Raw genomic sequence first — 13,902 nt, 5'->3', positions numbered from 1 at the left:
CATATTTCAATGAAAAATCCCTGATGGAAAATCCTCAGCAAGTCTAATTGCAAAGGAAATGGCAGAAAGAGGACAAGGTTTACGTTAAGATTTTTTTAATTACATGTTACAAGAAATGTTTCATAAATTTTTCAAAGAAAAAGCAGTTTTTTGTTTACATTATTATAGCCCAATATTTTCCTTGAGTACTTTGTATGTTAAAGTTCTTGTAGAAAAATGCCTGCTGCTTCCTGCATAGTAAATTATATTGACAATTTTTGCCAGTAACTGTAAGGCAGCTTTATAAAGCTCTGCTGATAAAGGCTTAAAATGTTAATTTTTTTTAACAGAACAAGTAGCACTGTGATCCGAGGAGTCTATTAGGACACTGTGCAAATCCGATAAGCCTCAGATGGCACAGGTGATGGTATCAGCAGTTTATCAAATAAAGGCTAGAGTTTTACAAACTTCTCAGAAAATGTAAGAAAAACAGAACAGGATAAGACAACTAAAAAGTATGCTTCATTCAAGCTAAAAGAAGCACTTTTTTTTTTTTTAAAGAAACGTAAACAAATATAAGGAATGGGTATATGAAGAATACAAACTGCCCTGGATTCACCATCTGCAGCTTTAGTTTTGTTTAAGTCATGATTATATTCTGAAGGAAAGCCAATGAGGTACTTATTAGATGAAAATGTTTACAAACACAAATTGTTTATGCTTTGAGACATTGGAATTCAAATACATTTCCAATAAATTGCAAATAAAACAGCAAGTGTAAATCCTATATACAGTTTTCTGGCATATGTATCTTTGTCATTTCAAGGCAATTTAAAAAAATTGAAAACAAGTTAGCTTAAAGAATCTGTATTTTCTCTGAACAACATATTGAAGTTGTCCATGGATAAATTAATCTGAAAACATTCCCAGTCATACGAGAGTGGTTTTCCCTTTACTCTGCAAGTTATCTTGAGAATACTTCCAAAATTCTATTCATTCTATGGTAATAAAAGAGAAGCCAAGAAAAATACTTAAAGAATGTCCACGGCTTGTTCCATGCACAGCTACAGGTACAGCTCCTGAAGTGTTCCAAATAATTTACATTCTCTTGTACCATGATGCATTGAAGTGATTCACAGTCATGCCTTGTGTCCCTGTTTATGTACCTGCTTCATGTTTCAAACCAGCAGCTGGCAATCCTTTCAGTACACATAAACAGAAGTTAAACTCTGCTGAAATAGGCAGAACCACCACTGGCATTCTTTGGAGGTTAAAAAAGTTTAATTTCCTCCAGGTCACAAGCGGTATAAACATCCTTCAAAACAGTTTTAGCACTGTGGCAAAGGCTTTTAAAATAATTATTGTTCTGCTTAGTATACCAGTGACCACAAAGGACGTATTTTATACAAATTTAAAACACACTAAATTTACCATAACAGCGACTTCAAATGATAAATTTCTCATTTTAATATGTAATGATCAGGAATGTAACTGCCTTTATAAACAAAAAGTTAAGAGCAAGTGAGATATGAATGATCTACCCTGAGTCTGGGTCAAACTGAGTGTAATTGGGATAAAATTGTTCAGTGGACTAAAGAATGGTCCGTCCCTTCTTTTTATAGCCTTTTAGTTTACAGCCACAACAAAAAAGTACCACAAATGTTCATTCCTGTAGTTGATTGCTTTGTTTTTTCAGGTTTCAAGTAATTAAAAAAAATAAATAACAATTATGCTCTTGTGCTATGGCACTGTTCCAAAAAGAACACAGCCTTTTCCAGTTTGTTAGAAAATGAATTGAGAGCTACTATTCATGAAAGTTTTTTAACTAAAAGTGGAACAGAATTTGAAAGCTTTAAAATATTATACGGAATATGCAAACGAAACCAATGCTGCATTTTGTTTCCTACTTATTAGGATATTGATTTCTGTGTATAAAGGACACTAACATAAAAAAGTCACTGTAAAGATTTTGGAGCACAGAACAAGACAAACATCGACACTGATGTAAAATACCCCCGTAAATATATCAGAAATCTGGGAATACTGGAACTTACTAAATTATTCATTATTCAGTTTAAATGCAAATACTTATTAAGGGATTTTCTCCCCCTGTATCCCAGCTGATGCAAGATCAGCTCTTAAAAGAGAAAGTACTAGCTTTATATGTACCTGTGCAAATTCACCTTCCTTGTTCAAATTATTATCTGAATGTCTTTAAAAAATTGTAGAGATTTTTCTAGAGAGAAAAAAAAGGTACGCACACATTTGTCCTACTTCCTTCTAAAAAGCACAGCAAATTTTGTTGGTAAATAACACTGCCCTCCGGTTATTTATGTTTTAATATTAAATTTTTAGTATTTAGGGTTATTTCTGTTTTAGTATTAAGAACTGCAGAATGTATACTGAAAAAAGATGCAAATATTTACAACAGAAATAATTTAAGGAAAAAAAATGGTCAATATTCCTTACATAGCAGGTTAGAACTGTAGGCAGAGTTAAGGTCTAAGTCATATAATGTCATTTCCTTGATATCTGAAGAAAAGACCTTACCAACTACCTTACACTGAGAAATAGGATCTTACCAATTTTGTTCAGTTCAGGTTTCCCAAAGTGTACATACAAAAGTGTACATACAAAGTGTACATACAAAATAGTTGCATACAAAATAGTGGGGCAGTTCTCAACAGCAAGTCAATGCTCAACACACTCACCTCAACTCCTCTTTCCAGAGTCCAGAACATGTAGTCATGTTTAAATGACGGAAGGACACAAAGCATCCATATTTTAAACTCACTTTTGGTTAAAAAATATAGGGATCAAAATCCTAGCATTACTCTTTAATTTTTTTTTAATTTTACTGTTAATGAATAAACAGATTAGAGCATAGGTTAATTCAGCCAGCTGTAAGCTCAAGAAAACAAGTATCTGTCCTAGCAGAATTCCGCATGACATGCCTGCCAAGTGCTCATTGAAAAACCTTCATCTTCCTAGTCTCTTCCATCAAGCTACATGGCTCCTTTCCTCTTCTGCTAATTTGATCTCTTTTCTAATGCTTCCTGAACTCATTCACTCTTAGTTTGATCATCTTTCATATTTACTAGATCTGCTTTCTTACAGTATCTGTCTCTGGGGTTCTGCCACATGACTGACGCTGCAACTCCATTGCCCACTTTCGTTCCCACCTGCTGACACATAAGACCATTTTGCTAACTGGATTGTGACAGGCCCGTTACAGTCTGGAATTAAATTCCCTTTTAAAATATACCTTGTGCTAGTATCTTGAATGTCAGTCTTCCAATTCATATATTCCAAGCATTTTAATCCTATATATATTCCAATATTTTCATTCCAATTTATTCAATTGCATAATAACAAAAAATAAAATATTCTCTATCTACTTATCTCACCTAATTTTTTCCCCCAAAATGAGCGCTCTCAGACAACAGCAATACTTCCAGATACATTAAAAAAAGCGAAATAACTGTATTAACACATCCTTTTCAACTGCACTGGTGGCTACTTGATACATTGTCATTTTTAAACTTTCTGCCATAACTTTCACAATTCTGTACAACTCCTCTCTTTACATCCATTCTATCTCCTATCACATAAACTCCTTCAATCTCTCCAAATTATAAACTATTAAAGCTGAGAATATTTACCTCTTTATCCTATTATTCATGTTTTCTAAAAGAACACATAGGAGCGTCTTCCCTTAAATCAGACGGATCATTTTCTCATGTGTAATCTCACTATATAATCTAGTTTTCATGTTATAGAAAATATAGAAAGAAGAAAATTAAGCCTCCTTTAAGAGACGTGTTTTATGTTATGTCAAACTTCATGTGTGATGTATTTACAGCTCACAATGAGTAACTTTAATGTTGTTGTTAGAACAGCATGCTGGGGACACTTGTTCCTTACATGGACAACAGTATGATACAAAAGTTCATCACTGTGCTTTATTTAACCATGTATAAAATCATGTAACTTCAATGTAAATGCCCTGTCCATCAACAAAACTGGAACGTAAAACACAAATCTTGAAAACATAAACCATATTTTAAATGCTTCCTTCATAAAATAAGCAAGGTAAGCTTGAAGGAGGATGAAAAATAATCTAATTCATAGTTACACGTCAGGAATTATGGAAGTCTTAAAAGTCATTCCAGGAACAGAGAAGAAAGCCAGGAGCAGGCTGCAGTATTCCACTTCCAGCCAGAAGCAGGAATTACCACCTTCAAAAGCAGCTCATCACCCTAATTTATACAGAATAAGAGCTTACAGAGAGCAACACAGTCCCGTTCCCTGGAGGTTATAACAAACATACCCTCCTCCCCAGTGTTTATAATGAAAATGGTGGGTAGCTGTTTGGCATAACACCACACAGACTAATATGCAATTAATCTAAAGCACCAGCTCCTGGGTTGAACAAATGGAAAGGACAAAAAGAAGCCCTAACACAGTCAGAATAAAGGCCAGGAAACAGGGTCTGTGCTCAGCAAGCTTTGTACTGCTGCCACGGTGCTTCAAGGCCTCAGCTGCCTTGTGAGACCCAAGGAAGAGAGGAGAAGTGCAGGGGCTGCCGAGGCACAGAAATGGCCGAGCACGTGTCACTGAAACACAAGGGTCTGTGAGCGGTGCTGTTACACTGCCTGGTAAAGACAGCAGTGGGAGACAGACATTTCACGGTTGGAAATCGGAAATGCTTATCAAGACCTCCAGCAAGCAGATCCAAGCGCCGTGTGCCTGCATTTCAAGATGTCCCTGCGGAGGCCCCAGCGCGAGGCCCTGTGCAGCATGGCATGCAGGCCAGCCTGGGCGGCCCAGAGCTGCCTGCAGGGAATTAACTCTGCCTACAGCTGACCTGCTAGGCTTATCTTTAAGGTGTATTCTTTACTGAAACTGAATAAAACCACACAGATAAAATCCCAGTAAACCCTGCATACTGCACAGCTATAGGGAACACAGGCACAGCGACCTGAGTTTCAATACATCTACATAGATGTATCACAGCAATGTAAGTTTCAGTACATCTATTTCTACTCAGTTATCATCACTCTAGCTTCCACAAGTTAAACTCTTAGCATTTTTTTAAGAACCAGCTCAGTAGACCTGTTATAGCTGCACGCACACACATTTATTACCAGTTATCTTCCTCAGCTGATCTGACTGCATGTTTGGGGTTATGACATGCAAGGGCTGAAGATACGCATTGCTGTATTTATTATTTCTGAATGAGAGATACATTTCTGGACTGGAAACTCTGCATTCAACTCAATTCATGGCCAAAGGTACGGAAATACTGTTCTACTTGTTGTTAGCCATAGCAAGGTAAAGCGTGCCTACAGAATGTAAACTACAAGTCTTTACTACCCATTGGAATTTAAAAACAATAGACATTGCTGGCCTGTGTCCACAGGACTCTGCAACTGTATTTTAAATCCACAACACAAATGCAGTATCTTACACACAGATAAACAAATCCACTTGATTTCTTCCTGGAGCTAAGTGCTCTGCTCTACATCCAGAGTTCTGTTTTAATCAGGTGAGATAAACCACAACCATTGTTAGTTCATATAACTGTGGTAAAGGATGTCACAAGAAAAAACAAGCAGTGTAGCTGGACATTGCATGCAGTTTTTAAAAGAACAACAATACCCAATTTGTTTGTTTGTTTGTTTTTCCCAAAATAAATTGCATTCAAAAAAACCTTGGAAAAACTTTTAGGACATTTTGAAAACCTCAGGTCTGATAAATGTAAATGTCTCAGAAAAGTTATTTTCTTACTATGGATGAAAACCATGGAACAATAAAAACATTACGCATACAATAAAAACTTTACAAATCAGATGCAAACACTCAGAAAGATATTCAACAAAACAATACTGTAACCTAAAAGGAGAATATGTAAATATTAATCTAAATCATACAGTTGCTGGAAACCACTCCCAGTCTTTTTCTGCATGTTAACCAAACCTGTGCAGTTCCAGTCACCTTTCTGGACCTGTCCCTTTACACAACCAAAAGTCTGGAAGCAGTAATGTAGTGTAGTAAACTAATCCTAGCCATTCCACATCATGCCATGAACGTGTTACAATAGAGCTGGAAGAAAGTGGAAGCACTCCTGCTGGCTCCAGCTAGCACTGTAGTTACAAGCCAGGTCAGGAGAGGAAAGTTTCCCCTGCAGAGTAAAACACAGCCAGCTTAAGTCAATCCCAAATTAAGCCATACAATTTTTCAGATAAAGCCTACCCAGCATCATTGGAAAACATGCATCAGTAATCCCAAGTGATTTCAGATGTGTGGAAGAGAGTTGTTCTAGACATCGTTTTGCCCCAGGATTCTAGATGGGAAGAAATAAACCCTCTCCAGGCATCAGCCTGCAGTGAAGGGCTAGAAAATCTTCTGCAATGTACCGCATAAGCTCAGATACAACTGAACAAACTCAAGAGAATCCCACATGAACAACTGGAAAAACTGAGTCCCAACTCCTTTGTTCATTTCCCTTCCTGCCCAAGAGAGAGCAGCAGAAAGCATCTAAACCTAAAGTCTGTGACTCCGTGCAGTGTACCTGCACGTGCACAACGTGATGGAGAGGGCAGTGATGTTCACCATCTCTCCCAGTAATGCTTGCCAGGAGATGGTGGATGGAGAAAATAAGGTATGGCAGAAATATCAGGCATACTGTCAGTTCTTTTTCCTCAGATGTAAAAACACTTGCAAGCCATGCAGGACAGGGAAACCTGTGTCTTGTGCTGGCTGAGCCAGTCTGACCATGCAAAGGGCTTGGTACCCTACAGCTGGCCACTTCCTCCTCCTGTAGCCAAGGAACATATTTGCTAAGTTACTGCACTTGTTCAAGCACAGTATAGCGAGCATAAGACATTTCTCCACCTAAAATCCTACTAAGATTACCACATTGCATTTAACAACTTAAATATAACAGAGAGACAGCAAAGCAGTGAGGAAACGACAGCTCAAGTGAGAGTGAGGGGGGCGAGACAGCAAAGGGAGGAGAGAGGGGGACTGAAAAAGAGAAAGAAAGGGAGAAGGAGAGGGAGAAACACGGCAGTAGCAAATTAGCTGTCTTCAGACTCAATACACTAAAGCTTCAGAAGTGTGACACACGTGAACAGTCATTAAGGAAATACCTGCAGTGACACTTACAGTCTCTGCAGTTTAATGCACTGACTTTTTCTCTTGTATTAAACCATTGCCACCGCTTACCCCTTCAGAGAAAAAAATGGCTTGTCACTTTGCAAACTAGGGAACAACCAACTGTGCAAAAATCTTTAAAAAGGAGGTACAATTGATCTTTGGTTTCAAATTTTGTAGCACTTTAAAGATACCACAATGTCAGGTTTTGACATCAGCGTTTTACAGAGAATATAAAGAAGCAACTGTGCCTTAAAAAGTGCTCCTTTCCACAGTTTTTCCTCTAAATTTATCAACTGCTTCATTTAATTAGCATTGCAAAATGCACCTAGAGCACCGAGTTCTTTATTCTCTTCACAGTGGAAAAATAATGAGATAGTGTGCATTAACAACAGTACACGGGGAGGCTCTGACTGGCTACGAGGAAACAATTTTTACTATGAGGATAATTAGGCCTTGGAACAGGCTGCACAGAGAGGCTGTGGAATGTCTGCTCCCAGGCATTTCCAAGATCTGGTGGGACAAAGCCTGGAGCAACCTGCTCTGAACTCAGTGTTGACCTTGCTTTGAGCAGTCTGCTGGACTACAGACTCGACAACCTCCCAGGGTCCCTTCCAACCTGAGTGACTCTACGGTTCTATAGTCTACTGACAGTTGCACTACAGTGAACCCCAGGATTTTGGCAGAAAGTTTTCAAGATTATAATTTTTTGAAAATAACATACATCTGGGACTTTCTTTCTAAGTACCAGGTCATAGCATTTAAGCACCATGTGATTAAATCAATGACGCGACTGATGATCTTTTAGTAAGTGCACTTTTTACATAAATGTATGAAGGGTGTGCAATAAAAATTAGCTAAAAAAGAAAAATCAAGCATCTCCTTTTTGGAATATGTGTTGCAAATAACCAACGGCTTTCCACAGATTTTCTTTTATAAATATCAGTAACAGCATAATAACCCATAGGCAACACTAGGGGTGTTTCTTCATGAAAGATGTTTCCTATTGACATTGTGTCTGTTTCTTGGAAAGGCATGGATTTGTTACAGCAGACAAAAACCCATGCAGCCCTAGAAAGCAGCTGCACACGCCCATGCAGTCAGCTCTCTGCAGGTGCAATGCAACCTCACCTTGAGATTGGGCTTTGACAGCAGTTTCAGCAGTTCTCTGATCTCGCTGTTCAGCGGCTTGCTCTGCAGCTCCTCAGCCAGCTGTGGGGGAGATTGAATTGACACAGAGACCATTAGGAAAGCATTGTTTTACCCAGTGCATCAGTGACAACCTAGAATCTATCTTGTTCAAGGTTATTACTTTCCAGTGTGTTCAAACAGAAGCCAGCATGAAGAAAAACACCATCAATCACCGTGCTTCTCTTTCTGGCCCTCAGCGGACCAGATTTAAGCCAGGCCTTTCGGCTCAGTTTAACACAAGTAATCATTTCTGGCACGGGTGCAGCCAGATCACATTCTGATTTATAGCAATGAGGGCAAATCCCAGCACTTCATTTAAGTGAATGGCCCTTCGCGTGCAGACAAAGGACTGCTTGTAAAAATGACTGGATCAAACTTTGACACTGTCTATAAAAAACTGTTTCGAATGAGGTGGTGAAATCCACACTGCTTCCAAAAACCCACAGTAGCTGTGCTGTTTAGGAGCAGGATAAGAAAGCAAAGTGCCCCTATAGCGCAAGCAATCTGAACCTTTTATTATGTTTACACATACAGTGGAAGCAGCTTGTTAAACGCGAAGCAGGTTAATCATAATATAGTTTGTAACAGGTCATCAGCAATTCAAGCCCCTAAAATGCACAAACTCTGTCCTAACAACAAGATCGGTAATTTATGTTTGGTTATATTACAAAATTGCGGTTTGGTGAACAATGGAGCAGCAGTCTAACATTTAATCCCATGGCTATTTGGCTCATGCCTTTAGTTTTTCTTATCACGACATTCTCAACTAATTTGGACTCAAGAGGCATATTTTACTACAGGATTTCAGACGTCAACTATTTTTCCAGAAGGAGGAAAAACTAAAACATATTTCACAGCACTGAACTTTGGTTTAAAATTCTGAAGTACACGGCTCATAATCCAAAACGTGATTTCAGATAATCGCTTATTTTCTTTGCACTAAATCACTATCATAAAAATGTCTCAAAGAAAGATTGGTTATTTGCAGCAAGTAATTTTATTCATCTAGGTTAATTTTAAAGTCTTACTTGCAGTTATATAAATTTTCAAAATAAACTTGTATAGAAGTACATTGAGCATAATTATGTATTATAGACAAGCCTAGAAGCAGTTACAGACAACATCAAACATAGCTTTAATGCTTCTTTTTTAACCTTCAAATTAACACAGAACTAACAGAACTGAAAGAAGAATTGATCACCTACACTCCCGTAGCCTTTATTCATGGACAAGAATGTTCATCAAATACATCAAAGTTAATCTTACCAATATATGTGCATTAATACAGAAAGATTAAGAAACAATCACTGTAGGAAAGGTCAGAATGGAAAATTTTCATATATCTAAGCCAAGTCTTGAGGTAATCTGCCTGCAATTTAGCCTGCATATTCTATGAAAAAACTCTGCAAAGATCTGCAAAGCTGAAAATGATCTGTGCTAGGAATGACAGCAGTTCAATGACACGGGCTCCCCTTTGTTCTCTTTTCCTTCTTTAGCTTGTACTACTCGTTGCAGAATAAATTCTATTCATGTGTTATTGATCAAGAGTAGTAATCACTCCATAAGAATGACTGCTTCAGCATTTCTCTCTCAGATGAAATGCGTACAAGCAGGTGTTAATTCAGCAGAGCTGGCATTTGCTTTGGTGGTACAAACATAAATGCAGGTACATCGTGTTTAGAACAATGAGAAAGGCAAAGAATATTTTGTTATTGCTTTAACAGATGTTTGAATCTCATCATAATTAAAAAAGAAAAAACTGTTCAGAGATGAAAAAATTAAAAATTTGTTTGCACTCACATCGTTTACAAGAGTTTTCCAAATATTCCCATAAGAATCTTCAAGGCTCTGTGTAGTAATACCTTGTGCTATCCAGAGAAGCAGGAAGACAGCAAGAAGATCTGTGTTTCCAGATCTGCAGACAGGTATCACCAGAGCTGCTGACTGGGATTCTGGCAGTCCAGGTCTGGCTTTTTATTTGTTGTTGTTGACATGCAGAGATCTGTGAGAGCTGCTAGCAGCTGTACAAGCTATATGGAATACTTTGGGTACACTGATATCATGCTAATCACCTCATATGCCAAAGATTGCAGGAAGAGCTGTCAGAGAAACTCTTCCAAGATTCTCTGTGGAAGGAACCCTAACATTTTAGCAAGGTCTTTATGAAAAGCTCCCACTTTTCTCCTGGACAGGAAAAACCAAACAATGAAGAGACACAGATTTGAGTGAGGCTGCAGATATGGGGAACACTGGGACCTGAGAGTTTAGAGTTTCTTGAGAAACTTCTGACTTCTTTCGTCAGTACAAGAGGCCTTATGTATAGTCTATACCCATTGCTCCAGCAATGTTTAATTGATTTGCATGGAATCTAGACTCCTGCAATGGACGCTGCTGCTCCAAAATAAAACTCAAACAGAATCTCTGATGGAAAAATCAGTCTAAAAGTCACTGGTGGTGAAGAGTGAGAAGGATTGGCAGCTAGGAAAATGAAAATGTTTAGACAAGAAGCCTCGTAACAACCGTTATCTCTGAAATTGATTCAAAAATCAGTACCAAAGGGAAGAGTAAAAACACAGGCCTTAAACATTTTAGTTGCATTAGCAAAACCTCAAATTTAGATTTTAAATCAAACAGGAAATACACACTTGGTAATAAGAATATCTCCTTCTTTGTTTAACTATAGAACACCTACTATCATTAGGAAAAAATGTTAATTTAAAGCCTACGGAAAAAAAGCATGTCAACATCAACATGCTTTTCAGTCCCTGACGCTGACAATTAGTCAGAGAAATGTGCCAAAAACTGAACAGCACTTTAGTCCTAAAACTCCATGGGTTTTGGCGTTACAAAACACCCTGCATGTAAATTCACTTCCTCAAAGTTTGCTGATAACTACTGAAATATACCAAATCCTGCCAAACGCTAGCCTGACTTCAGCTGCTAGAGGACATCCCTGGTCTGTGGGACGGTGCCCCTGAAAGCAGCTGCTCAGCTGCACCTATGAAAAAATGAAGTGCCTGCAAAAGGATCATTAAAAAGCAGCTGTGCTTAAAAAAAATAGGCAGATGTCTAGAGATATTCATGTCCCGACACGTGTACTTTCTAAAAATACTACCATATATACATAATAATACATTCACAGGGTAGAAAAAACCCTGACCCTTCTTAACTGAAGAGTGACAGACTACTTCAATTTGGGGATTTCCAACGCTATACAATTTAAATGGAGCTGAACAAAGAATGAGGTTGCTCAGCATTTCTGAAAATATCAAGAACTAGGTTCTGCATCCAAAAATAAGAAATGATTCTTATTAAGAATTTTAGCCCAGAGATCCATAACGCAAATGTTAACAAGGATTATTAATATGTCATCAGGAACTTAATGAAGAGAATTTCAACCAGCTTTCTAATTTTCAAAATTACTATCAACATTATTCAAAGCTACTTAATGGTTAAAAAAATATTCCTAATATATGCCTGATGTCAAAGCTAATGCATTATTATACCTAGTATGCTATAGGATATAGCTCCCTTCCTACTGAAACGTGATTAAATTACATTATATACCTTTTTCAATAGACTTCAAATGTTTAATTTAGTTTTTCTTTAAAATGTTATTGTTCTCTATTCACAACGTGAACAATTACTCTAATTTCAAAATCAAACGATATCAATTATAGAAAAAGATAGTTAAGATTGTAAAACATCTATACCATATCTGAAGTTTCCAACAGGCTTTATTTGAAACAGATCCTAACACATACTACCTTTTTCAAAAAACAACGTGAAATCATCAGGTGCAACAAAGATTTCTGGATTTCACCTAAACCACAGTTTATTAAACATTTCTCTGTCCTGGCCTACCTCAAGTTCAGTCATAGTTTATACAGGTGTGTGCACAATTCATCTGAATCGTAGAATTAACCAAATAGAAAGAAATGGCAGGTTGGATTTTTTTCTTTAAAATAAAAATTATAGTAACAGGAAATTAACTACTCCATCAATGCCGACCACTTTTACAATTTATTTTTTGGTTATGAAGGTAATTTGGAAAGCTCCAATATCCATAAATCACTACTGTACTTTTTCTTAAATAGTTTTTGTGTGTGTGTTTTGTTGTGTTTTTTTTTTTTTTTTTAACAAGCCTTCTTCCTAGGCATTTCATATGCCTCATTTCTGTAGCATTATCTGTCATTTTTCATGTTCTGTCAGCGGTACTGCTATCTCATTTGTCTTTATTTTTCCAAAGCATTCCTCTTGTCTGTGACTTTCTCAAAACACTAATAGCTGACAGCTTTTTCCCTCCCCGTAGAATTCCAACCTGTAATTTCTATTACGTAGTTACCAAAGCAGAACAAGAGGCTATCTAAGATGCAATGTTTTTATAACAGGCAAGTGAATAAAAATCAAAGTAATATCAGCAACAAGCCCAGTGATGACAGCACCTTTGGAAACATTTGCAGCTTCTTATGATTTCAGCTCAGAGGATTACATTCATATGTTTGCACTATGAGGAGTTCTGCTTGCAGACAGTTTTTTGGGAGACTTGGTACCAGTGATCTCAGCAGGGGACACTTACATCATCTGCCAAGGCTGCTGCGCTGTGGAGTATGGGCACAGGGTTCTGTTTTTCATAATAATGCAGTTTTTCATGGATCTAGAAGACAATAGCACAAAACGATAAGTTTATTTAGCAGCACGAGAACCATTACAAAATACCCCCGTTGAGCTAACTGATCTGTTGAGTGTCTGTAACTAGAGAAACATCCTTATAGTAACCTACAGGCAGCAATCATGTACATGTAATTCATCATCATCCTCTGTTGAAGTGCTAAGAATATGAAATCAGATGGAAAAAATGCTCAGTATGTAGACCAACCCACAGAAAAACTAAACATTTGTGATTTTTCTCTCCCAGCTTTCTATGTCCATATTTCTAACATATTGCTTTAAGTATCAATTACATTTTATATTGCTGCTGAAAACACAAAGCATAAAGTGTTTATCCCCAAGATGGATATAAAAAACCCTGTAAATTATGATTTATGAAGTGAAATAATAGCCTGCCACCCACATCTTGACAGACAGCTTGGTGGAGCGGCTGCCGTCATTAAAATAATTCAGAAACAAGGGCAAAGTAGTGCTAATATGAATTCTAACACATCTGAAAGAAAAAGGCAGTCCTTCAGCAAGCTGAAGTCATTTAGGAGCATTTAAAGTTTTTAATGAGGAGTCATCAACATTAAAAATGCAGTGTGCTTTGGTTCTTTCAAAAGGGGAAAGGATATACCATCATTTAAATATACAGCCTCTTCCCTCCTCCACAAGTCATGCATTTCAAAATTTAGATTTTTTCCAGTGTGAAAGCTTAAACGAGCCAAAATATTTTAAAGCTTCTAAAAAGTTTCTTACAAGTGATTTCAGAATGACATGAAGTAACATATTCAACATTCAATTTCATTTACACGATTTTCCTCAAGATACACAGATACACCAATATGAATTCAAATAATAAAAAAGAAAAAACGACGACAGCAGTCTGAACTGATGCGAGCACACCTCACCCTTAGGTTA

General features: G+C 37.3%; 1 protein-coding gene across 7 annotated transcripts in view; it reads right to left on the bottom strand.

Annotated features, from left to right (window-relative positions):
- Positions 1–13,902, bottom strand: part of MPP7 (membrane palmitoylated protein 7) — a 146,146-nt gene that overhangs the window by 51,890 nt on the left and 80,354 nt on the right. For all 7 annotated transcript variants that reach the window (XM_035317682.1, XM_035317685.1, XM_035317683.1 and 4 more), the window contains 2 exons: positions 12,908–12,985; positions 8,269–8,349 (listed from right to left, as the gene is read on the bottom strand). In XM_035317682.1, the coding sequence (XP_035173573.1) occupies positions 8,269–8,349; positions 12,908–12,985 (159 nt within the window). The remainder of the gene's footprint in view (positions 1–8,268; positions 8,350–12,907; positions 12,986–13,902) is intronic.

The sequence above is a fragment of the Oxyura jamaicensis genome, chromosome 2 (genome assembly GCF_011077185.1).
Source record: "Oxyura jamaicensis isolate SHBP4307 breed ruddy duck chromosome 2, BPBGC_Ojam_1.0, whole genome shotgun sequence".
NCBI lineage: Eukaryota > Metazoa > Chordata > Aves > Anseriformes > Anatidae > Oxyura > Oxyura jamaicensis.
Note: the sequence above shows the minus strand (reverse complement) of the source record. Positions and strands in the feature narration are given on the sequence as shown.